General features: G+C 39.6%; 1 protein-coding gene across 2 annotated transcripts in view; it reads right to left on the bottom strand.

Annotated features, from left to right (window-relative positions):
• FMN2 (formin 2) overlaps positions 1–27701 on the bottom strand; it is a 1374845-nt gene that overhangs the window by 58347 nt on the left and 1288797 nt on the right. For both annotated transcript variants that reach the window (XM_082423440.1, XM_082423441.1), the window contains one exon: positions 2929–2980. In XM_082423440.1, coding sequence (XP_082279566.1) covers positions 2929–2980 — 52 coding nt within the window. The remainder of the gene's footprint in view (positions 1–2928; positions 2981–27701) is intronic.

The raw sequence follows: 27701 nt of genomic DNA, 5'->3' as shown, positions 1-27701 counted from the left end.
CCCCTTCCCGGAGGAGGGAGGACCTCACCCCGTCAGCCGGGGGTGCATTGAGGAAGGGAGCCCCATCCTCTTCACACGCTTGTCTAGAGCAGGACTTCTCAGCACACAGCGGCTGGAGGGCTGGGCCCAGCCGGGGGAGGACAGCCTGCCCGGAGGCCCGAGGGGCATCCACGGCCGTGGCTCAGATGCCACCACCCGCTGTTCTCACCAAGATGTAGCAGATTTTCTTGAATGAATGATTTCCCATTTGCTGGAGGCCCTTAGAATGTGTTTTAGAAATGTTAAGTGATTGTTTTATATCCTTTTCTCCAGTGAAATGGTTGTTAGTTGGGAAGAGAGTTCACTCTGGAAATCAGTCTCCGAAGCTTAAGTGTTTGGGTGAATCCAAAAGAAGGGGATTTTGAAAAGCCCGTAGGAGGCAGGTTCCTACACATATTTTTAACTCAGAAAATTTAATTATCCTGAGCTGATATCTATACCCTCACCATGTGTGTATTGTTTATTTCACAGATAAGGACACGGATTCAAAAGTTATGGTAAATCCTTGGAGCCACAGCTCCAGCAGTTTGGAGCAGGTGCAGATACACAGATCTGACACCAAAATCTATGCTCTAATAATGCTGCCAGGCGGCCCAATCCCAGATTCAGCAGAGACAGTGAGGAACACAGAATGCACACATAAACACATGCCTGATTCTGAAATCTGACTCTGCTTTCTGCTTCCACCACCCAACATTTTGTAATCTCTGATTATGATAATAATGTGAAAATAACATAGCAATTAACATCTATTAGTCACTTACTAAGTGCTCAGCATCTGGCAAACACTATCTGACTTAATTTTGCAGGGGCCACCCCAGAATGTCTCTTGGGCCTGTGGATTATTTCAAACTGAAAACAATCAAGGACCAAAAGACTCAGGAGGAAACTCTGACCTTGCCCCTAACTGCCTAAAGAACATAGAGAGAGGGTTTGCTTCTGGAATAGAGCTTTCAGCAGAGGTATCTGCAAGAACATGGGGTGGGGGGGCTCTTGGCAGGGCCTGCACATCAGTCCACTCTGTGCCCGTCATCTCTGCTGGCCCAGTAAACACTGGTTTAGCAAGAGTCTGCTTTTCTGTCTCCTTGTGAATTGCCTTCCTCTCCTCTGAAGTCCTAAACCAGTACCACCACAACATCCTCTTTTGTCTTTAGCTGAAGGTGGTATTTAAGTTTTCCTGAATCTCTCCCATGTATACTTGTTATTAAACTTTTCTGTGATTTTCTCCTGTTAATGTGTCTCATGTCAGTTTAATTCTTAGACCAGCCAGAAGAACCTAGAAGGGTAGAGGATAACGTCCTCTTCCCTGACACCTCTCCCTCACCAAGTAGTCACTGCTGTCCCGGGGTTAGGGTTTGGACCCCAAGGCACAGCCATCACACACGACAGGCCAGGGCCACACCGCCTCCTGCAGAGAATTACTACTGACTGCTGTCCAGGTCATGCAGCATTGCTACAGAAATGGCACAGAGACTTAGTTCTTTTAGGAATGTTTCACAGCATCCATAATTCTTACTTTTATTTTTGAATTTCAGAGTTAATTATTTAAATTATAAAGATGACTCTTTTATTAACAACTTTGTCCTTAGCCAGAATTTCTTTCATACAATTAACTGAAATTCCTGCTTCTTATAATTTAAGGTCTTCACCTTGGTTTTCGCTTTGATAGAAACTGGCCAATTCTGTTTACCAATTTGCCTGAAATATAACTATTATGTATGTGATATCTGCTCACAGACATACGGGATCTTGCCTCATAAAGTAATAGCAAAGAACCTCTTTTATCAACATTTTCCCCTCAAGAGTAATCAAATTTCTTTAGTGACTGTGATGGTTAATTTGACGTGTCAGCTTGGTTGGGCTGTGGTAACTGGTCTGGGGTCAAACACCAGTGTAGATGTTGTTGTGAAGGTAGTTTTTAGATGTGATTAATGTTTAAATCAGTAGACTTTGAGAAAAGCAGATGACCCTCCATAATGAGGATGGGCCTCATCCAATCTAGTTGAGGGAATTAAGAAAAAAAGACTGGTTACCCAAATAGGAAGGAATTCTGTCTACAGAATGCTTCCCGACTCAAGATTGTAACATCAACAACATGCAGAATTTCCAGCCTGCTGTGAGCCAATTCCTTAAAATCAATGTCTCTCTCTCTGTAGGTGTGCACACACACACACCCCACACACACACCCACACCCCACACACACACCCACACACACACACCACACACACACACACACACATACACACACCAAACACACCACACACACACCACACACACCACACACACACACACACACCACACACACCACACACACCATATACACAGACACACACACACAACACACACAGACACACACACACACACCTATGGGCTCTGTTTTCTGGAGAAGCCTGACTAGCACAGAGAGGAAGAAGTGGAGAAGATTGATGCAGAGAAGCAGAGAGATTTCTGAGATAATTTTCTACGCTCACCCATGATTGCAAACCTCCATTCTGGAAGTAAGGGTTATGCAAGGGGAACTCAGGGTGCCGGCCCAGCTGTGGAAACTCAATAGTGTCCTATAACCAAACACTTCACCCTTTTTTCTTGAGATAGCTTCCTGCTGTCTTCCTTTCTCTTATATTTCTACAGCGCTAAATCCTATTCTACAGAGAAGATGCTAAGCTAGTCACAATAATTGGATACTTGACAGATTTATATGTCAACCAGAGTTATAAAATAAAAGCCAGAAATCCAATGTATCATCAAAGTGCATATTGAATTAGTTTCTTTCACTTTTATGCTTGAGAATAAAAATTGAGCTAATGATTGACTCCTTGAACTGAAGCACACTAAGCACATTCTAAGTCGACTCTGAGAACAAACATTGAAAGAAAACAATTGCTCACCATTTATGAGTCTCTGTCAGTGAGTTCTCCTCTGCTTCTTGGTCAATTTTAGCTGAAAATGCAAGAAAAGAAACCGAGATGAGATAAATGATAAATGGTTATAACCATCTCAAACAAAACAGATCCAAATAATATGAAATATATTTTAATACATTATTAACGCTAAGGTACTCCAGCCAGAAGTTTATTTTAAATCTATGAAGAGCTATGATTGGATAGGTTATATTTAAATTTCATTAACCTAATACTACTTTCTAAGTAATTTCTTTAGATCAGTCATATTAACCTGAGAAAACAAAACACTAGGAAACTTGATATTCACATCAAATTTGTTTTGTCAAGGATTTAAATGTCAATAATTGGTTGAAAATAATTCTCTCAAACAAAGGTACAAAAACCAAGTAAAAAAACCTAAATAAAAATGGTTTGTGACCTTCTTCACCAGTGCTCTCCACACCAGATCACAAGTGAAGAGATCCAGAGATTATTTCCATGCAGATGTAAGATAAAATGCTAACGCTTTCTAACAATTCCAAGTGATGAGATGACAGTGCATGCATTTATTTGCTATTAGATTTGTCTAAAACTAAAGAATGGTAGCCGGACACAAACCCAAAGATCACATTTGGGAAAGAGATTACACCACCCTTTAAAAATTATTTAAAATAACACAGAAACTCCCATCATATAAAATATGTATGGCAGTGACCTTCACATTTTTTGACCAGTAAGCATTCTAGGAATTTACGTATTAGTTTACACACATACACATGTATTTGACATGAAAGCTTCAAAAATACTCCTACTTCTCACAATGCTAATATTTTTAGCCTATTCCATTAGATCTCAAAATGTAGCCACTAAGTTGATTTCATGCTTCACTAATGATCACTTTGAAAATCACTGAGCTACTGGACAAAAAGTTTAAAAATCAATGAAAAAACTCTGGAGCCAGTGAAAGAAGTTGTCTTCGCATAACCATTCCCCTTTGGGTCACACTCACGGCCATTTGGAGAAATTAGAAGACAAAGAGGAGAAGAGCAAACTGATTCTAAAAATTGGAGCTGTGAATGGAAGCAAACCCCTGGTCCCTTGGAACTGTCAGTGTCTCCATCACAACTTAATGAGTCATCAGCTTGGGCTGGTTACTGTGTGTTTGAAGGTCTGCACAACGTCTGCACAGCCACTGTGGAGTGTTGTGTGGCCCCTCTCTGCAGGACTGTGCCAATTTTTTTTTTTTTAATTTTTATTGGAGTATAGTTGACTTACAATGTTGTGTTAGTTTCTGCTGTACAGCAAAGTGAGTCAGTTATACACATACATGTATCCACTCTTTTCTAGATTCTTTTCCCATATAGGTCATTATGCAGTACTGAGTAGAGTTCCCTGTGCTGTACAGTAGGTCCTTATTAGTTATCTATTTTATATATAATAGTGTGTATATGTCAACCCCAATCTCCCAATTTACCCCTCCCTCCCTTACACCCTAGTAACCTTAAGTTTGTTTTCTACATCCATGACTGTCTGAATTTAACAGAGATCCTTGGAGCTGGCAGCAGAGATTTTTTCCCCCTTTCCCCTTTTGTTCTTTAGAGTGTTTACATAAATCTACAGGTCAATCATTAGTCATATTAAGAAATAGAATAAATGTTCCATGACTTCATTTTGAAAAGTCTCCAACGTTAATATATTTTCTTACAAAACCTGCTCTGGGCTGCTTAGCATGAAAATGGTTTGCTTCCATAAGTAATTCTAGAACCACAGAAAGTTTGTTTAAGGGAAAATAACAAAGCACCACAATGATTATCATTTTCATGAAGGACATTCTCCCAACTGCCGGTGTGTCTTTTTTTTCTTTTGTAAAATATAGAGATTAAGACTGAGAAAGGAAGAAAATTTCTGGACTATTTTAGAACCATCAAATAAATGACATATGAAATTTAAAACACCCTAAATTGAGATTCCAGAGATCTGTGTTCTATTCCTGATTCTACCACTGAAATTAGCTTTTTAATCTTAGGTAAATAGATTAATCTGTTAACATACATAAAATATTTAGCACAGTGCCCCCAAAAGTTAGCAGGGACTAAATAAATGTTCTTTGAAAATGTTGGATCTCAAGCGCTTGAAATTCCTAAAGTGGTGTTCAGGTTTCCAAGTAAATATTGAACATGACATATAAATAAAGTTATTTCCTATAAAACATGCAAACTTCCAATTGCTAATTATTTCATTCTCTGACCTATTTTTTCAGAAACATAAAAGTTACTTTCAGTTAATTTCTAATGGCACAGAGGGCTTTGTTACTAGTTTTGAAAGCCAGTGTTACTTTTAGCAGCATTTTCCTACATGTTTATAATCTTCTATTGATAAAGTTTATTATACAAAAGTATGCAAATTACTACTTCAAGTGAGATTGATTTTCCCTTTCTTTATAGCACACAGATCATTTCTTTTTTGACATTTCAAATGGGGATAGCAGCCTTCTAGTTTGTTCATGACAATTGCTAACTGTAGGAAACCTAAAAAAGCATTTAAAATAGGCCAACAGGGGAGGAGCTTCAAGATGGCAGAAGAGTAAGACGTGGAGATCACCTTCCTCCCCACAAATACATCAGAAATACATCTACATGTGGAACAACCCCTACAGAACACCTACTGAACGTTGGCAGAAGACTGCAGACCTCCCAAAAGGCAGGAAATTCCCCACGTACCTGGGTAGGGCAAAAGAAAAAAGGAAAAACAGAGACAAAAGAATAGGGATGGGACCTGCATCAGTGGGAGGGAGCTGTGAAGGAGGAAAGGTTTCCACACACTAGGAAGCCCCTTTGCGGGCGGAGACTGCAGGTGGCGGAGGGGGGAAGCTTCGGAGCCACGGAGGAGAGCACAGCCACAGGGGTGCAGAGGGCAAAGTGGAGAGATTCCCGCACAGAAGAGCAGTGCCGAGCAGCACTCACCAGCCCGAGAGGCTTCTCTGCCCACCCGCTGGGAGCTGAGGCTTGAACTTCGGAGGTAAGACCCCAGGGAGAGGACTGGGGTTGGCTGCGTGAACACAGCCTGAAGGGGGCTAGTGTGCCACAGCTAGCTGGGAGGGAGTTCAGGAAAAAGTCTGGAGCTGTCAAAGAGGCAAGAGACTTTTTCTTGCCTCTTTGTTTCCTGCTGCGCGAGGAGAGTGGATTCAGAGCACCGCTTAAAGGAGCTCCAGAGACGGGTGCGAGTGGCAGCTATCAGCATGAACCACAGAGATGGGCATGAAACGCTAAGGCTGCTGCTGCCACCACCAAGAAGCCTCTGTGCGAGCACAGGTCACTATCCACACCGCCCCTCCCCGGAGCCTGTGCAGGCCACCACTGCCAGGGTTCCGTGATCCAGGGACAACTTCCCCAGGAGAATGCATGGCGCTCCTCAGGCTGGTGCAACGTCATGCTGGCCGCTGCCGCCGCAGGCTCGCCCCACATCCGTACGCCTCCCTCCCCCCGGCCTGAGTGAGCCAGAGTCCCCGAATCAGCTGCTACTCTAACCCCGTCCTGTCTGAGCGAAGAACAGACGCCCTCAGGCGACCTACACGCAGAAGCGGGGCCAAATCAAAAGTTGAACCCCGGGAGCAGTGCGAACAAAGAAGAGAAAGGGAAATCTCTCCCAGCAGCCTCAGGAGCAGCGGATTAAATCTCCACAATCAACTTGATGTACCCTGCATCTGTGGAATATCTGAATAGACAATGAATCATCCCATATTGAGGAGATGGACTTTAGGAGCAACGATATATATATTTTTTTCCCTTTTACTTTTTTTGTGAGTGTGTATGTGTATGCTTCTGTGTGTGACTTTGTCTGTATAGCTTTGCTTTTACCATTTGTCTTAGGGTTCTGTCTATCTTTTTTTTTTTTTTTAAGCATAGTTTTTAGAACTTATTATCATTAGTGGATTTGTTTTTTGGTTTGGTTGCTCTCTTCTTTCTTTCTTTCCTTTTTTTTTTTACATACTTAAAAATATTTTTCTTAATAATTATCTTTTTTAGTATCTTTATTTTATTTTATTTTTTCCTTTTCTTTCTCTCTCTCTCGCTCTCTCTCTTTCTCTCTTTCTTTCTTTTTTTTTTCCCTCCCTTTTATTCTGAGTCGTGTGGACAACAGGCTCTTGGTGTTCCAGCCAGGGGTCAGGGCTGTGCCTCAGAGGTGGGAGAGCCAATTCAGGACATTGGTCCACAAGAGACCTCCCAGGTCCACATAATATCAAAGGGGGTAAACAGAGATATCCATCTCAACGTCAAGATGCAGCTCCACTCAACGACCAGCAAGCTCAAGTGCTGGACACCCTATGCCAAACAACTAGCAAGACAGGAACACAACCCTACCTATTAGCAGAGAGGCTGCCTAAAATCATAATAAGGCCACAGACACCCCAAAACACATCACCAGATGTGGACCTGTCCACCAGAAAGTCAAGATCCAGCTTCATCCATCAGAACACAGGCACTAGTCCCCTCCACCAGGAAGCCTACACAACCCACTGAACCAACCTTAGCCACTGGGGGCAAACACTGAAAACAACGGGAACTATGAACTTGCAGCCTGTAATAAGGAGACCCCAAACAGAGTAAGTTAAGCAAAATGAGAAGACAGAGAAACACACAGCAGATGATGGGGCAAGGTAAAAACCCACCAGACCTAGCAAGTGAAGAGGAAATAGGCAGTCTACGTTAAAAAGAATTCAGAATAATGATGGTAAAGATGATCCAAAATCTTGGAAATAGAAAGGAGAAATTACAAGCAATGTTTAACAGGGACTTACAGGAACTAAAGAGCAAAGAAACAGTGATGAACAACACAATAAATGAAATTAAAAATTCTCTAGAAAGGATCAACAGCAAAATAACTGAGGCAGAAAAACGGATAAGTTACCTGGAAGATAAAATAGTGGAAATGACTACTGCAGAGCAGAATAAAGGGGAAAAAAAAATGAAAAGAATAGAGGAGAGCCTCAGAGACCTATGAGACAACATTAAACGCACTAACATTCAAATTATAGGGGTCCCAGAAGAAGAGAAAATGAAAGGGACTGAGAAAATATTTGAAGAGATTATAGTTGAAAACTTCCCTAATATGGGAAAGGAAATAGTTAAACTGTCCAGGAAGCACAGAGAGTTCCATACAGGATAAATCCAAGGAGAAACACGCCAAGACACATATTAATCAAACTATCAAAAATTAAATACAAAGAAAAAATATTAAAAGCAGCAAGGGAAAAACAACAAATAACATACAAGGAAATCCTCATAAGGTTAACAGCTGACCTTTCAGCAGACACTCTCCAAGCCAGAAGGCAGTAGCAGGACATATTTAAAGTGATGAAGGGGAAAAAACTACAACCAAGATTACTCTACCCAGCAGGGATCTCATTCAGATTTGACGGACTAATTAAAAACTTTACAGACAAGCAAAAGCTAAGAGAATTCAGCACCACCAAACCAGCTTTACAACAAATGGTAAAGGAACTTCTCTAGGCAGGAAACACGAGAGAAGGAAAAGACCTACAATAACAAACCCAAAACAATTAAGAAAATGGTAATAGGAACATACATATTGATAACTACCTTAAATGTAAATGGATTAAATGCTCCAACCAAAAGACATAGACTAGCTGAATGGATACAAAAAGAAGACCCGTATATATGCGGTCTACAAGAGCCCCACTTCAGACCTAGGGACACATACAGACTGGAAGTGAGGGGATGGAAAAAGATATTCCATGCAAATGGAAATCAAAAGAAAGTTGGAGTACCAATATTCATATCAGACAAAACAGACTTTAAAACAAAGACTATTACAAGAGACAAAGAAGGAAACTACACAATGATCAAGGGATCAACCGAAGAAGAAGATATAAGAATTGTAAATATTTATGCACCCCACATAGGAGCACCTCAATACATAAGGCAAATGCTAACAGCCATAAAAGGGGAAATCGACAGTAACACAATCATAGTAGGGGACTTTAACACCCCACTTTCACCAATGGACAGATCATCCAAAATGAAAATAAATAAGGACACACAAGCTTTAAATGATACATTAAACAAGATGGACTTAATTGATATTTATAGGACATTCCATTCAAAAACAACAGAATACACTTCCTTCTCAAGTGCTCATGGAACATTCTCCAGGATAGATCATATCTTGGGTCACAAATCAAGCCTTGGTGAATTTAAGAAAATTGAAACCATATCAAGTATCTTTTCTGACCACAACGCTATGAGACTAGACATCAATTACAGGAAAAAATCTGTAAAACATACAAACACATGGAGGCTAAACAATACACTACTTAATAACCAAGAGATCACTGAAGAAATCAAAGAGGAAATCAAAAACTACCTAGACACAAATGACAATGAAAACACAACAACCCAAAACCTAAGGGATGCAGTAAAAGCAGTTCTAAGAGGGAAGTTTATAGCAATACAATCATACCTTAAGAAACAAGAAGCATCTCAAATAAACAACCTAAACTTACACCTACAGCAATTAGAGAAAGAAGAACAAAAAAAAAAAAAAACCCCAAAGTTAGCAGAAGGAAAGAAATCATAAAGATCAGATCAGAAATAAATGAAAAAGAAATGAAGGAAATGATACCAAAGATCAATAAAACTAAAACCTGGTTCTTTGAGAAGATAAAGAAAATTGATAAACCATTAGCCAGACTCAACAAGAAAAAAAGGGAAAAGACTCAAATCAATAGAATTAGGAATGAAAAAGGAGAAGTAACTGACACTGCCGAAATACAAAGGATCATGCGAGATTACTACAAGCAACTATATGCCAATAAAATGAACCACCTGGAAGAAAGGGACAAATTCGTAGAAAAGCACAACCTTCTGAGACTACACCAGGAAGAAATAGAAAATATTAACAGACCAATCACAAGCACTGACATTGAAACTGTGATTAAAAATCTTCCAACAAACAAAAGCCCAGGACCAGATGGCTCCACAGGCGAATTCTATCAAACATTTAGAGAAGAGCTAACACTTATCCTTCTCAAACTCTTCCAAAATATAGCAGAGGGAGGAACACTCCCAAACTCATTCTACGAGGCCACCATCACCCTGATACCAAAACAAGACAAAGATGTCACAAAGAATAAAAACTACAGGCCAATATCACAAATGGACATAGATGCAAAAATCCTCAACAAAGTACTGGCAAACAGAATCCAACAGCACATGAAAAGGATCATACACCATGATCCAGTGGGGTTTATCACAGGAATGCCAGGATTCTTCAGTATACACAAATCAATCAATGCCATACACCATATGAACAAAATGAAGGAGAAAAACCATATGATCATCTCAATAGCTGCAGAGAAAGCTTTCGACAAAATTCAACACCAATTTATGATAAAAACCCTCCAGAAAGTAGTCATAGAGGGAACTCACCTCAACATAAGAAAGGCCATATGACAAACCCACAGCCAACATCGTCCTCAATGGTGAAAAACTGAAACCATTTCCACTAAGATCAGGAAGTAGACAAGGTTGCCCACTCTCCCACTATTATTCAACATAGTTTTGGAAGTTTTAGCCACAGCAATCAGAGAAGAAAAAGAAATAAGAGGAATCCAAATCGGAAAAGAAGAAGTAAAGCTGTCACTGTTTGCAGATGACATGATACTATACATAGAAAATCCCAAAGATGCTACCAGAAAACTACTAGAGCTAATCAATGAATTTGGTAAAGTAGCAGGATACAAAATTAATGCACAGAAATCTCTTGCATTCCTATACACTAATGATGAAAAGTCTGGAAGTGAAATTAAGAAAATACTCTCATTTACCATTGCAACAAAAAGTATATAATATCTAGGAATAAACCTACCTAAGGAGACAAAAGACCTGTATGCAGAAAATTATAAGACACTGATGAAAGAAATTAAAGATGATACAAATAGATGGAGAGATATACAATGTTCTTGGATTGGGAGCATCAACATTGTGAAAATGACTAAATTACCCAAAGCAATCTACAGATTCAATGCAATCCCTATCAAACTACCACTGGCATTTTTCACAGAACTAGAACAGAAAATCTCACAATTTGTATGGAAACACAAAAGACCCTGAAGAGCCAAAGCAATCTTGAGAAAGAAAGACGGAGCTGTAGGAATCAGGCTCCCTGACTTCAGACTATACTACAAAGCTACAGTAATCAAGACAGTATGGTACTGCCACAAAAGCAGAAACATAGATCAATGGAGCAGGATAGAGAGCCCAGAGATAACCCCACACACATATGGTCACCTTATCTTTGATAAAAGAGGCAAGAATATACAGTGGAGAAAAGACAGCCTCTTCAATAAATGGTGCTGGGAAAACTGGACAGCTACATGTAAAAGAATTAAATTAGAACACTCCCTAACACCATACACAAAAATAAACTCAAAATGGATTAAAGACCTAAATGTAAGGCCAGACACTATTAAACTCTTAGGGGAAAACATAGGCAGAACACTCCATGACATAAATCACAGCAAGAACCTTTTTGACCCATCTGCTAGAGAAATGGAAATAAAAACAAAAATGAACAAATGGGACCTAATGAAACTTAAAAGCTCTTACACAGCAAAGGAAATCATAAACAAGATGAAAAGACAACCGTCAGAATGGGAGTAAGTATTTGCAAATGAAGCAACTGGCAAAGGTTTAATCTCCAAAATTTACAACCAGCTCATGCAGCTCCATATCAAAAAAACAAACAACGCAATCTAAAAGTGGGCAGAAGACCTAAATAGACTTTTCTCCAAAGAAGATATAAAGATTGCCAACAAACACATGAAAGAATGCTCAACATCATGAATCATTAGAGAAATGCAAATCAAAACTACAATGAGATATCATCTCATACTGGGTAGAATAGCCATCATCAGAAAATCTACAAATAATAAATGCTGGAGAGGGCATGGAGAAAAGGGAACCCTCTTGCAGTGTTGGTGGGAATGAAAATTGATACAGCCACTATGGAGAACTGTATGGAGGTTCCTCGAAAAACTAAAAATAGAACTACCATACGACCCAGCAATCCCACTACTGGGAATATATCCTGAGAAAACCATAATTCAAGAAGAGTCATGTACCAGAATTTTCACTGCAGCTCTATTTACAATTGCCAGGACATGGAAGCAACCTAAGTGTCCATCAACAGATGAATGGATAAAGAAGATATGACACATATATACAATGGAATATTACCCAGCCATAAATCGAAACAAAATAGAGTTATTTGTAGTGAGGTTGATGGACCTAGATTCTGTCATACAGAGTGAAGTAAATCAGAAACAGAAAAACAAATACCGTATGGTAACACATATATATAGAATCTAGGAGAAAAAATGTGGTCCTGAAGAACCTAGGGGCAAGACGGGAATAAAGACGCATACCTACTAGAGAATGGACTTGAGGATATGGGGAGGGGGAAGGGTAAGCTGGGACAAAATGAAAGAGTGGTATGGACATATATACACTACCAAATGTAAAATAGATAGCTAGTGGGAAGAAGCCACATAGATCAGGGAGATCAGCTCGGTGATTTGTGACCACTTATAGGGGTGGGATATGCAGGGTGGGAGGGAGGGAGATGCAAGAGGGAAGAGATATGGGGATATATGTATATGCATAACTGATTCATTTTGTTATAAAGCAGAAACTAACACACCACTGTAAAGTAATTATACTCCAATAAAGATGTTAAAAAAAAAAGACAACAAAAAAATTCATGTTGTATATAAGTCAAATCACTGTGCTCTACACCTTAAACTTACACAGTGCTGTATGTTAATTATATCTCAATAAAACTGGAAAATAAATAGACCAACAGGGACGGCGTGGTTGGTAGTGACCCTCACTTGTCAGCCCATCACCAGAAGCTCCCAGGAATATTTGCCCCCCTTCCACAGAGGCATCCATGTGGCTCCCTGTCCTCAGGTCCCTGGGAATTACCGCATCTCCCACACCTTGCATTAAAGAGCCACCTCCTTGGCAAGGTGCTCTTACCACTCTGCCTCTCACTTTCAGATCCCACCGGGGTCAGTGTCTGGGGCTAGAACATGAGATTTAGAGTCAGGCAGACCTGGGTATGACTACTAGATTAGCCACTAAACTGTGTGAGATGTTAATAACTTTGATAATCACTTTGATATAGCAACTTTTCTTTATCACTAAAACAAGGTAGTGATTTCTTTTTCATTTAATTGCTTGATTAAATGATGTATAAACCACCTGCTGCATAGTCATAATCTTTTTTGTCTTTTCTCTCCTCTGCACATCACCATGACTCTAAGAAAGGGCTGGGATTTGTTGTTTTCAAAATGCAAAAATTCCAGGATGCCAAGAAGGAAGAATATAATGAAGACAAGACGGGAAATATAATGGAAAATAGTTGGCCACAGAGCCGTGTACAGTGTGGACAGAGACAAGTGTGAGAACAAGCAAAGCAGAGGAGGCTGAACTGCATTCATTTTAAACCAATGGACAGAGATGGCCTCTCTGGACCTGATTAAGAAAAACCAAACTTACCATCCTGCTGTAACCACCAGAAAACTGGGTAAAATCTATGAAACTGGATAGCAAGCAGCACAGAACCCTGACCTCTGAAAGAAGGTCAACAAACGAGCTGAGCGCCACAGTTTTCCTGGATTTCCATGTGGAGGTAAGTTCCAGATTGTGGGTCCTGGGAAGCAGAACCCAATAAGCCAACTAGTCTTGCTGAGCTGAAGAAACAGAGAGGAGTTTTGGGGTCTGAAGTGGATGAAAGTGAAGGCAGAATCCCAGAGAGGAAGAAGCCTTGGAGAAGGGAATGGCCAGAAATCTGCATTGAGGTCTCTTTTAGTTTCTGCTGAGTATTAGGGCACAGAAACAGAATGAAACTCTAAGTCAAAGCAAGGAATCAAGAAGCTATCAATTGAACAATTCCCAGAGCTCATGCAGGGCCAAGAGATGCCTGAAGTCCAAAGAAGTAGGGTGGAAAGCAGTTGTTGAACACCTGGGACAGAGTAGTTACTGGAGATGTACAGGGGTGGTACTTTATGAGCAGGACTCAACTGGCACTGGTGTGAAGGGTACTCTAGACTCACTCCAGCAAAGCTTAAAAACAAGTCTTAAAGGATCAAACTGAGCAACAAGTAATGCAAACTCTCTACTCAAACAAAGCCAAGTATTTTTTAGAATAATACACAAAATCCATGCATTCAATGATGTAACAATCAGAGTGCCTGGCATTTAATAAAATATTACTAGACCAACCAAGCAACAGGAAAATGTAATCAATTACCAGAAGATAAATGAGTCAATAGAAACAGACCCAGGAATGACAAGAGATAAACTAGTAAATAAAACTAAAGCAGCTATTATGACTATGCTCGAATATTAATTATACATTAATAAATACTGAAGAAAAGCATGAACACAGGAGAAAAATGGAGGTCTTCATCTGCTCAGTCTGCTGTAACAAAATACTGAAGACTGTATGGTTTAAGCAACAAACATTCATTTGTCACAGTTGTGAAGTGTCAGCATGGTAGGGTTCTGGAGAGCCTTCATACTGGTTTGCAGACTGCCAACTTTTTGTTGTTGGCCTCACATGGTAAAGAGCAGAGAAAGAGGCAAGCTCTCTCATGTTTCTTCCTGTAAGGGCACTAATCCCATTTATGAGGGCTCCACCCTCATGACCTCATCACCCCTCAAAGCCCACCTCCTAATACCAACATTATGGGTGAGGGTTTCAACATATGAATTTTGGGGGACACAAACCTGCAGTATATAACAATGAAATATTTAAAAAAAGAACCAAGTGGAACTTGTAGAGATGAAAAATGCAGTATCTGAAATGAAAAATTCTCTTAAATCGAAAATGAAAGTTCACTTAAAAATGCAAATAACATGAGATTAGAAATTTCAGAAGCAAAAAACAATGAACTTGAAGACAACAACAGGATCTATTCCAACTGAAGCATATAGAAGAAAAGACTAAAAAAACCTCAGAGCAACAGCAAACAGTCCAGCATATGTGTAACTGGAGTACTAGAAGAAAAGGAGAGAGCTAGGGCAGAAAAATAACTGAAGAAATAATGGCCAAACATTCTCCAAGTCTGATAAAACTATACATTCCCAGATCCAAGAGGTCAATTAACTCCTAGCAAGATAAATACACATGTATACACATACACCAATGCACATTATAATCAAAGTCCTAAAACTCAGTAATAAAGACAAATTTTAAAAAACAGCCAGATATAGGAGAAAACACACTTTGTGACAAGAAACACAAATAAAAATTACCGAAGACTTTGCGGCAGACAGAATAACGGCCTTCCGAGTATGCTTGCATCCTAATCATCAGAATCTATGAATGTTATGTTACATGACACAGGGGAATTAAGGTTGCAGATGGAATTAATGTTGCTAACCAGTCGATATTGTGATGAGAAGGTCACCCTGTATTATCTAGGAGGGTCCAAAGTAGTCAGAGGGTCCTTAAAAGTGAGAGATGGAGGCAAGCAAGTCAGTGTCAAAGTAACCACCAGAAAAGCTCTATCAGCCACTGCTGACTTTGAAGATGCAAGAAGGTCCCATGTCAACCATACAAATCTATGGGACGCAGCAGAAACAGTTCTTAGACGGAAGTTCATAGCAATATAGGCCTTCCTCAGAAAACAAGAAAAATCTCAAGTAAACAATCTAACCTACCACCTATGAGTATTAGAAAAAGAATGAACAAAACCTAAAGTCAGCAGAAGGAACTAACAAAGATCAGAGAGGAAATAAATAGAGATTTAAAAAAAAAAATAGGGCTTCCCTGGTAACGCAGTGGTTGAGAATCTGCCTGCCAATGCAGGGGACATGGGTTCGAGCCCTGATCTGGGAAGATCCCACATGCCGCGGAGCAACTAGGCCCGTGAGCCACAACTACTGAGCCTGCGCATCTGGAGCCTGTGCTCCACAACAAGAGAGGCCGCAATAGTGAGAGGCCTGCGCACCGCGATGAAGAGTGGCCCCCGCTTGCTGCAACTAGAGAAAGCCCTCGCACAGAAACGAAGACCCAACACAGCCAAAAATAAATAAATAATAAATAAATAAATTTTAAAAAAACAATAGAAAAAATGAATAAAACCAAGAGTTGATTCTTTGTAAGGGTAAACAAAATTGACAAACCTCTGGCCAGACTCACCAAAAAGAAAAGAGAACCCAAGTAAACAAAATAATAAATGAAAATGGAGAAATATCAACCAATACTGCAGAAATACAAAAAACCTTAAGAGAATACCGTAAACAATTATATGCCAACAAATTTGCCAACCTAGAAGAAATGGACAACTTTCTAGAAACATACAGCCCACCAAAACTGAATCAAGAAGAAATAGATAATCTGAACAGATCGATCACTAGAAGTGAAATATAATCTGTAATTTTAAAAAAACAAACAGAAAAACACTCCCTACAAACAAAAGTCCAGGACCAGATGGCTTCACAGGTGAATTCTACCAAACATACAAAGCAGAACATAAGAGGGAATTCCCTGGCGGTCCAGTGGTTAGGACTTCGTGCTTTCACTGCCGAGGGCCTGGGGTTCAATCCCCAGTTGGGGAACTAAGATCCTACAAGCCGCGTGGTGGTCTAAATAAATAAATAAAAATAAAAAAACAAGAACAAAGAAGAACATAAAAATGTGGTCAGCATTCATCCTCATGATGGCTCCTAACTGAGTGTCTAGGATATAAGGAAGGAAAGCTGAGGTTTAATCATAAAAAAATATGCAGTTAATAGTTTATTATCTAACATGGAGGGAAAGTAGGAAATATTTTTAAAATATAGTTCAGATATTTGACATATTTTAAAATATATTACCTATAATGTAAATATCACTAAATTATAATAAGCATTCATATACTTTAATAATCATGATAATGAACATAATTCAAGCTTTTCCAGAAGACTTCAGGTTGTTATGAGGTTCACTGGTGATTGTACTATAACAGAATGATAATAACAAGGAAAAATGAGACCTGTTAGGAGAGGATTAGCATCATAAAAACAAGCAATGATTTTTAGCTAGGATATGGCGAATACAATGGGATTAGAGGGAAGCTGACATGTTTTGGGAAATCTGCAGTATTTAGAAAGGATTAGATGAGAGACACAAAGGGAGGAGTATATAGGAAAAGGAGATGTCAAGAATAAGGCAATACTGCTTTTGACCCAGCGGGTCAACATTTAGGAATGTATTGCACAAGTATGCACTATGTGAAATGTACACATTCATCTCTGTGATTTTTTTCCTTTAAAAGAAATGTTGTGGAAAGAAGGTTTATAAGTAAAGAAATGAGCAAAAATGTTTTGGTACATTTTCACAATGTAATACTATGAAGTCATTAAGAAGAATGTACTGATACAAAGTTATCTCAAAGGTATTTTAATTGAAAAAAAAAATCCCAAATAAGCTTCTCTTTTCAACAATACTAAGGATTCAATATCAAAAAGTTTCATAACAAAGCACACAAAGATGCTGGATTAAAACAAAACTTAATGCATGGCCAAGTTAGCTAGGAATTAAAGAACATTCTTTGAGGCCATAAAAAAACGAACAGGAGCAAGACTGCAAAGTCTTGGGGATACGACTAACCCAGCAACCCAGAGCTGTGGTCTGAAAGGCCATCCAGGAAAATTTCGAACAATCCTAGAATCCTCCGTGGTGTCCAAAGAGACCCTCCCTCAGTGAAGAGGGGATGGAAGAGCATGACCCCACTACAGCAGACGTGGAGGAGTGTGACCGACTGGCCCGCGGCTCTGGCAGGGGAACCCCTCACATGGAAGCCATAATCGCAGATAGGCATCGTCCTGCACTGGGCCTCGGTCCCCAAAGGAGGGCAACCATTTGTGTTAAAATTGTCCTCGGTTGGTAGTGCGCCTGATGATTCACCAAAACTGACACAAAGAGAAATAGAAAAACATAAAAGTGCCTGAGAGAAAACTTAGATTAGAAACAAAGACACAAAAATTGAACCGAAGCAGAGCTGCCAAAGCAACGAGGGGAGGGAAGAGTCAGAGGCACCCAGACTCTGGAAAGGCATTTACTTTCAGCCCAGAATTCTATAATGATCAAACCTCTCTCTCAAAAACAAGTGGGATGTATATTTATTTCCACAGACAAAAACAGAGCATTTACAATCCAGTGTCTCATTAAAGTAACTTTTAAAGCATGTACTTCAGAAAGAAGGAAAAAATATCACCTTAGAAGGAAAGCATAGTATGAAGGTCTGAGCAAAGAAGATGGTATTGGTTATAAAAACATAAGATGATACTAAAACACTGGAAAAGAATGGCATAAAGTATAAATGGGTGAGTTTAAGCATTCTAAGGACTTGTATTATTATTTTTATATAAAGTATTTTTTTAAATTTATTTTTTGGCTGCGTTGGGTCTTTGTTGCTGTGCGTGGGCTTTCTCTAGTTGTGGCGAGCAGGGGCTACTCTTTGTTGCGGTGCGTGGGCTTCTCATTTTGGTGGCTTCTCTTGTTGGGAGCACAGGCTCTAGGCACACAGGCTCAGTAGTTGTGGCACGTGGACTCAGTAGTTGTGGCTCACAGGCTCTAGAGCACAGGCTCAGTAGTTGTGGTGCACGGGCTTAGTTGCTCTGCGGAATCTTTCTGGACCAGGGATTGAACAAGTGTCCCCTGCCTTGGCAGGTAGATTCTTAACCACTGAGCCACAAGGGAAGTCCCAGGACTTGTATTATTTTAAACTTTAGATTTGTTAAAGAATTATGGTAAAATATCAAAGGTATATATTAAAAGAATAAAGGTTCAGAATGTAAGTTGCAAAGTAGTAGAGAGGAAATATTGAATGAGAAGAAAACCTTCAATCAATTTGTGGTAATTTCTTTACAAAGATGGCCAAAATAATTTTTTCCATTCCTCTGATCACACCCCTTTGCAATAGGGCATTTCCACACTTCCTACCCACTAAAGGTACCAGCCAGTGCAATACAGCTAGAAAAAAAGAAGCTAAAAAAAAAAAAGTCATTATTTGCAGTGATGTCTACAGAGAAAAAAAATTTTAATACACAAATTACTATATTAATAAGAGTTCAGCAAGTTTCTAGCATGTAACAACTTTATACAATGGTTATTTGATTTTTGTCTTCACATAAGTAGTAGCAACAATAAATGTGATTCACAAAATGTATTATAGTAAAAATAAGGCCTTTAGGAATATAACTATAAAAACTACATGAAGACCTTATAGAAAATTGTAAAACTTTTTATACAGACTTTAAAGGAGGCATAAACGGCAGTCTTTATCATATTCATAGATAGAAAGCCTCAATATTGTAAGATGTCAGTTCTCCCCAAGCTGATCTATAGACTCTATGTAATTGTGTAAAAATCCTAGTAGATTTTTTGGGGTGCAACTTGCCTCAGACATTTTAAACTGCCTAATGGACCATTCAAAGTCTGGCAGATGGATTTCATACAACTCCCTTTATCTCACGGATATAAATTCATTTTAGTCATGGTCTGTATGTTTTCACACTGGACTGAAGTTTTCCCTAGCAGACAGGCTACTGCCTCTTCTTGTGGCCAAAGTCCTTTTGGAAAAGATTATCCCTACCTGGGAAACTCCCCTCAAATGTCAGAGTGATGGAGGAATCCACTTTACTGATGAGGTGCTTTGATAAGTCTGTGCTGTTTTGCCGGTTTTACAGCTTTCACTGCACTTACCACCTCAGTCCCCTGGTTTAGTCCAATGCACTAAAGACATTATCAAGACTCAATTGGCAAAATTTCTAGAGGCCCTCCATACCTTGGCCAAAAGCACTGCTGCTAGTCCCTCTAAATCTCAGATCCACACCCTCTGGAATTCATAAACTCATACTTTGAGGTAGTCAGAGGATGCCGAATGCACTTGGTTCCTGCTTGTTTTGACCCACAACCGATAAAAGGGGAGATAGTCCAATATTGCAAGGGCCTGATTGCTTCTATTAAAAACAACCATGTTTTGGTACAGCAACTTTTTCACAGTGTGTCCTCAGGAGACAAAGACCTTGAGCATCACCTTGCAACCTGGATATTTCATCTATTTCAACCTGGAGATTTCATCTATTGGAAACAATTCCTCCAGAAGGACTCTCCTCAACTTCAATGAAAAGGCCCCTATCAAGTACTGCTAACCAAACCTAGGAAGAGACTCTTGGATTCACGTGACACAACTAAAGAAAACCCCGAATCCTGAATGGACCTGCACATTATACTGTGACCTGAAAGTAAAGATTTCCCAGAATTGGAGCAAATGACATCTGATGAGAGTTTTGCCAAGATCCAGACCAAGTCTGTTGGAAGTTTGTTTCCAAACCTTTGACGCTGATGTAACACCACCAAATGATCTCCAATGTCCTTGGTTTCGATAACATGAGCTTTAGATAAAAAGTGTCTGAGAGTTCTCCATCCTTTCTTGTTACTATATGTGACCTCAGTTGGTTTCCAGTCTTTGCACTTTCCCTGCAACATGGGGCACTACAGTCAGGAAAGGCCCTTACTGACATTGAGGAGCAAAAAGCCACTGAAACTGGAAAACCTGACTCCTGATCAGCGATGTTTTCAGAGGAAGATCTTGATCAAAAGCGGGGAATGTAATAAACAGAAACCACAATTAGATAGATTTGGGAGACCAGAAGGAGGAGTTCTCATGCCCTGTGACAATAGCAGAGCCCACCAGAAAGAAGAAAGACTCCACTTCATTCATGGCAAAGACTCAGCCAATGAAAAGCCATGGAGTCATTATCTTCTGTAGCCCTTTCCACTTCCTTTTCTCCTTTTTAGCAGTGTTCTCCTTCCCCAGTGGCTGTCAATGGAATGAACAGCCAGAGTGATGTGAAATCCAAGATGGCCACTAGATTCTTCCCAGCTCCTTGGCAAACCCCATTTTTCAGTTTTTGCATTTCTTTCTCCACCATAGTGCATTTAAGATAATACAAATTATGAAGTGACATTGGTGGGAAGACTTCCACAAAATTGCAAAAACAGTCTACCAGCAATGTCTATCTGACCTTCCAGCGCCATAGCCTTGGAAATTCATTTTGTCCCCAGAGGCCTCAGACCTCCTCCTTCTGGACCCTTTGAACACCTACAGCTAGATGTCATTCAACCGCCATTTAACAAGAGTTATCAACATGTCCTTGTTCTTGTTCTTGTATGTATGTTTTCTGGATGGGTTGATTCCCTCACAGTGGCAAATAAACTGTTAGAGAATGTTTCCCACTTGGGATACACCTTCCACGATCTCCAGTGATTGGTACACCCACTTCCATGGGCAAATTATACAAACCTTAATGAAAACCTTGTAAACTTCTTGGAATTATCACTGTCCCTATCATCCTCAATCATCAGATAAAGTTGAGAGAGCTAATATGATCCTGAAACTCAAAATTTATAAACTTGCCGAAATTACTGGACTCCCCTCACCTAAGGTATTGCCTTTGGTCTTGCTGACTCTTTGCAGTACCCACTTTGGGATCCATAAACGCCATCCACATGAGACAGTCACCAGCTGACCAATGTCTATTGGCATATGACCTTCTGCTGAGCCCTCGGTGTCTCATACTAGTATGACCAGATACTGTAAGTCATTAATGTCTCATGCTCAAGCCTGTCATCAACAGGTCAAAGAAGCTTTCCTGGATCCCAGTTCAAAGAATCCTGTTGGTCACAGTCTGGAGCCCAGTGACTGGGTGTTCTGGAAACATCATCAGAGGAAGACAGCCCTAAGCCTTGCTGGAAGGGACCTTACCATGTGCTCCTGACCACTGACACTGCTGCAAAACTAGAAGGCACTGAGTCTTGAGAACACAGCTAAAGAAGGCTCCACCTGACATCTGGTCCAGTACAGACACTGGAGACTTCCAAGACAAATTGATGAAGAGAAGTAGCTGACATCATGCAGATTACTTCTACCCAAAATGCCAGATCAAGACTTCAAACTTTAACTAAAAATGAAACCTTTTATTCTTCATTTCTTTCTTTCCTTTTTTCTGACATTGGCCTGGAAAGATAATGACCTCCCTTCAGATTTGTCCTCACTCACTAAGAAATCTCTAAGAAATCTCAAAAGCAACCCCCATCTTTAGGATAACTTTTTATTTTAAGCTAGGAGATTCTCTTCCCACATGTGCAAAAAACCTGACTAACCCTTGGCCTGAACAAATAAACGCAGCCATCCCTAAAAATGATGTCCCTCATAAGGTGATGTTAGCTCAGCACTTCAAGATGACTTCCAATGTTATGACCTTAATAAAATCTAGACTTTGGATAAGAAATGGCCGAGAGTTCTCCTTACTACCCTACCTTGTTACACAAATGTGACCTCAAGCAATTTCTGTCCACAAACTTTCCCTCCTATGTGAGACAGCACACCCAGGAAAGGTCCTTCCTGGGACCGAGGGACAAACCACTAGATGTGGAGACCCTGACTCCTGATCAGTGATGCTTTAAAGAAAGATCTTGTTCAAAAGGGGTAAATGTGAAAATTAATAAAGGAAACCTCGACTAAAATTGGGGTCTGGAAGGCGTGCACAGGGAGCTCTCATGCCTACCACTGGGGGTCAATCACCCAAACAGGAAGAGAGGGTCCTCACACCTCCAAAGGGAAGGGGCCTCTACTTCCTGGGCAGGAGGAAGGGAGATGTTCTTCCTGCCCAGCAACAAGCTCGGCCAATGAAAAGCTGTCATCACCCTGAATTCTCACTTTCCTGAAATGAACTTTCACTTTTCTCTTGCTGATGACTTCCTTGTCCCACCTTCCTCTCTATAAAAACCTTCCATTTTGTATAACTTTCATTCGTAATAGAGTATCTCTTTGCTTGCCAGATGAGATGCTGCCTGATTCATGCATTGTTTAATAAAGTCAATTAGATCTTCAAATTTACTCAGTTGAATTTTGTTTTTAAAAAATTATATATTTAGAGTTGAGGTTTCAACACCCTTTTAGTTATAAACATGTGATTACAGATTTATGCATTTTTTTCTTTGTTCTATTTCTCTAGCTCAGCTACAATTTACGATGCTTTGATTAAGGAAGAAATGTTTGGGAGAAGAGGGGGTGGAGGTACTGAGAGTAAGTCTAATGAAAAATCTCATTAGCTATTTCTGATTTATAAAAATCACAAGGGCCTTAACTTCATTTAATACCATGGAAGGGAACTACTTTTAAAAAATTTTGCCATTCACCCAAAAAACAGCTGTGCTTAAGTCTTAAAATATACCTTTATCAAAGTATAATTATAGGAGTAAAAAGGCTGTGAAGGCCAACAAGAGGGACCTAGGCTCCTATTTCTTTCCCAGTAACCTCAACACGCACAGACATGTAATGGCAATCCACTTTAACTAACGTCCTTTACAGCCCAGAAATTCGGTTATCATAGGCACACTTTGTCCAAAATACAACTTGGATTCAAAAAGAAAGAAAAAAAATTAAAAGGAAACGAGTGTGCTGGGTTCTGGGAGAAATTCTAGCTAAGCATTAAGTTCCCCAGTGATCCATTTATCTCATTTTCTTACCTCTTGTTGCCTACTTCTTAAAAAAAAAAAGGCGGCACAAAAGAAAATTTAACAAAAACTGCAAAAATAAATTTAAAATAAATAAATGCTGCATAACCATCTGGAGATTATCAGTTAGTTTTCTTCATAACAATGCACAAAAATAAAATCATCCCATACGTTGGCATAAATTAGAGATAAGCTTATTATAGCAACTTCAATTAAACAGTGAAGTCAAATGCTTATGCATCACTTACACTTGTCCCACAATAACTTTTAAAACCGTTGCAGAGTTATACTCTACTTTCTCACTTGCCTTCAATGTCAAAAGCTCAGAAAACCGGTTTCTGCCCATGCCAATCCAAGAAAAATGTTCCATCCAGGAACATGTACCACTATGATCATCCCTGCTTCCTGAAACTACCCCTCACTCTGGGTCCCCCACAACTGCCTCTCTCGGTGCTCCTTCTACCTATCTAATTACTAACACCTGTGGGGGCTTCTCTTCCTCTGTTCACCCCAGAAAGGTATTCTCCTCTAGAATTCTATCCCGGAGTCTATTTTCTTATCTTCCTAGGTGATCACATGCACTAAACAATCACCTTGCTGGTGATGGCCAATCTTCCATCTTGGTTCCGCGCCCATGTCTACTGCATACATACACCTGCTCACTTGGAATATCCACCTGCGTGTCCACCTAAGGTGATCATGCTAGCCATTCCAATCTTTCCCAAGATCTATCTTCTCTACTCCAGTGATTCATATCACAACTCACTCGGGAACTCAGACCTGAAATCGGGACACCATCCATCACCTCTACGCTCATTTGGTCACCACATAATTTCCGTGCTGTGTTATTAATATCCCTAGATCTATCCTCTCTCCAGCACTGCTACTATTCCCCCAGAACAGGCCCTTCATTTCTCTAACAGCATGACCCAACAATCTTGGAAGAGGCCTCCTGCCTACAAGTCTGGGCCGCCTCCACTTAGCTCCTCTCCATGGCTGCTAGTGTACCCTCTCTTAAACCTTCAAATCTCTGCTCACGCAGATTCAGGGTAAAGCCCAAGTTCCTCGGCCAGGCTTGCAGATGCAGTGGTGGGTGGGTGTGGGACCATCTGTACAATTTCTTACCAGAGTATGAGGAGAGATTATCATTAGAGCAACAGGTAAATGGAACAGGAAGATTGTGGAGGTTCAAGAGAAGAAGACGGAAACAAATCTCAGAAATTGAGAAAACGAAATTTACACGGGAAATGTTACAGCACTGCTAAATTTACAAGGGAAATGTTCCAGCAGCAGGTGTCCGTCATGACTTAAGGTGACAGCAGTCAGTGTTGTGTAAGGACCACCACCCTGCCAAGAAAACAATGTCGAGCTGCTCTGGTACAAATATGGGCTTAATGAGGGTTGTTGGGCTTTCGCCTGGTGAGCAGGACAGTGTATACTATGTGCAGGCATTTTTCCAGGTGTAAGGATACAGCAAAAAGAAAAGCAAAGCTGCTCTCTTAATGGACCTTACATTGTTTAGGGACGAATAACTAATTCAATCACAGAGAATAGTTAAATGTTACAAAGAATATAAAACTGGCAGGGGGTGGTGAGAACATTATTTATTCACACTATATTCTCAAGTCTCCCAACGATGGCACTCAGCTGGCACCATTACAATCAGTAACTGACTTGTGGTGGTAGGACTCAACTCTAAATCTGCCTATTTTAGGGCAGAGGTGAGGGACATTCCCAAAGAGGTGTTTAAGCAGAGGCCATAAAATCTTGTCTTGAGCAGAATTGGGAAGATGGGAGTGCAAAAGGGGGTGGATCGATGGATAACTGGGCCGGATGAAATCAGAAGCTCTTAGAGTGTGATTCAGAGACTAAATGGCTGAATTACAAGAATAAGAGAAGTCTCTATTATATTGTGAGAGCTAATGCAATTAAAATGTTTGCCAGCATTGGGTATAGTCTCTTGGATTGTCTGAGAGAGACTTTAGCTTTAGAAAATGAAACACATTGAAAAGACTTTGATGGGATATTAAAAAACTTGAATATATCTGTGTAAGGTAATCTGAGCACAAAGGTTAATGTAAGAAAACACTATTATAACTGAGGAAGGCCTAATTATAAACAAAAATTTAATATATATTATTTGTACTAAGTTGGAATGCATTTTTTAGTGTATAAATTTAATTTTAGAATTTTGTCCTGATAACTAGAAAAAATATGGTACAAAAAATTGGCCATATTCTTAGAGAAGTGTATTTTGAAATCCACTGTTTTCACTATATGTCACTGAACACAGGCTCATGAGCAACGGTGTTTAAAGCCGGACCTGTTTTTCTTCCACATTTTAGACACACTTGATCTACATAAGTTTTTCCAAAGGATTTGCTGTTGTCACTCTCTGCCTTCCAGATAATGTACAGTGTAAGGTCCATTAAGACACATACGTTTTCTTCTTCACTGCTGTGACACAGTACCCCAAAGAATGTCTGGGTGGATAGGAGGCATTCAAAAAAATTTTCAACCATACAACATTTGAAGAGGACCAGAGAAGAAATAAAAGGGTAACTGAAAGTGCCGGAGGAGGAGACGTGAAGAAAGACTCACATAATTATGGTTAATCTAATGGTAAAAAGGTGAAGCATTTCACACCTGTAAGAACACACAGGTTATTATCTTTATAAGAGTTATGGTTTCATTTATCATAGATAAGTATAAGAATTACTACTGCCTGAATTTCATACTAAAGGGGATAAACGTCTTCATGGAAGACTGGTAAAATATGAATAGACACTTATCAATTTAGTGTGCCAGGATACAGTCTCCCATGCAAGTGAATTGCCAGACAAATTCTGAAGGTCTCTACCCACCCTGGGAATCATTATAATGATATCAAAAGATATCAGATATAGCTGATCATGTGTGGATTGTGAGCACAATTCATAATTCCACCTGGGGTGAAAAACATAATTTTGTTATTCATTCAAAAAAATGACTTAAGATGGATTCAAAAGAAAATTTCAATGCCTGGTCTATGAAACACAGATTCAAAGTATTATATATGGGTGGTGAATTTTGTCAAAAGCTTTTTCTGCATCTACTGAGATGATCAAATGGACTTTCTCCTTCAGTTTGTTAATATGGTTTATCACATTGATTGATTTGCATATATTGAAGAATCCTTGCATTCCTGGGATAAACTCCACTTGATCATGGTGTGTGATCCTTTTAATGTGCTGTTGGATTCTGTTTGCTAGTATTTTCTTGAGGAGTTTTACATCTATGTTCATCAGTGTTATTAGCTTGTAGTTTTCCTTTTTGGTGGCATATTTGTCTGGATTTGGTATCAGTGTGATGGTGACCTCATAGAATGAATTTGAGAGTGTTCCTCCCTCTGCTATATTTTGGAAGAGTTTGAGAAGGATAGGTATTAGATATTCTCTAAATGTTTGATAGAATTCACCTGTGAAGCCATCTGGTCCTGGGCTTTTGTTTGCTGGAAGATTTTTAACCACAGTTTCAATTTCAGTGCTTGTGATTCATCTGTTTATATTTTCTATTTATTCCTGGTTCAGTCTCGGAAGGTTGTGCTTTTCTAAGAATTTTTCCATTTCTTCCAGGTTGTCCATTTTATTGTCATATAGTTGCTTGTAGTAATCTCTCATGATCCTTTGTATTTCTCCAGTGTCAGTTGTTACCTCTCCTTTTTCATTTATAATTCTATTGATTTGAGTCTTCTCCCTTTTCTTCTTGATGAGTCTGGCTAATGGTTTATCAATTTTGTTTGTCTTCTAAAAGAACCAGCTTTTAGTCTTACTGATCTTTGTACACCCATTTATGATAAAAAGACTCCAGAAAGTAGGCATAGAGGGAACTTACCTCAACATAATACAGGCCATATATGACAAACACACAGCCAACATCATTCTCAATGGTGAAAAACTGAAATCATTTCCACAAGGATCAGGAACAAGACAAGGTTTCCCACTCTCAAGACTATTATTCAACATAGTTTTGGAAGTTGTAGTCACAACAATCAGAGAAGAAAAAGAAATAATGGGTATCCAAATCAGAAAAGAAGAAGTAAAACTATCACTGTTTGCAGATGACATGATACTATACGAAGAGAATGCTAAAGATGCTACCAGAAAACTCCTGGAGCTAATCAGTGAATTTAGCAAAGCAGC

This window comes from Balaenoptera physalus, assembly GCF_965194825.1.
Source record: "Balaenoptera physalus genome assembly, chromosome: 14".
Classification (NCBI taxonomy): domain Eukaryota; kingdom Metazoa; phylum Chordata; class Mammalia; order Artiodactyla; family Balaenopteridae; genus Balaenoptera; species Balaenoptera physalus.
Note: the sequence above shows the minus strand (reverse complement) of the source record. Positions and strands in the feature narration are given on the sequence as shown.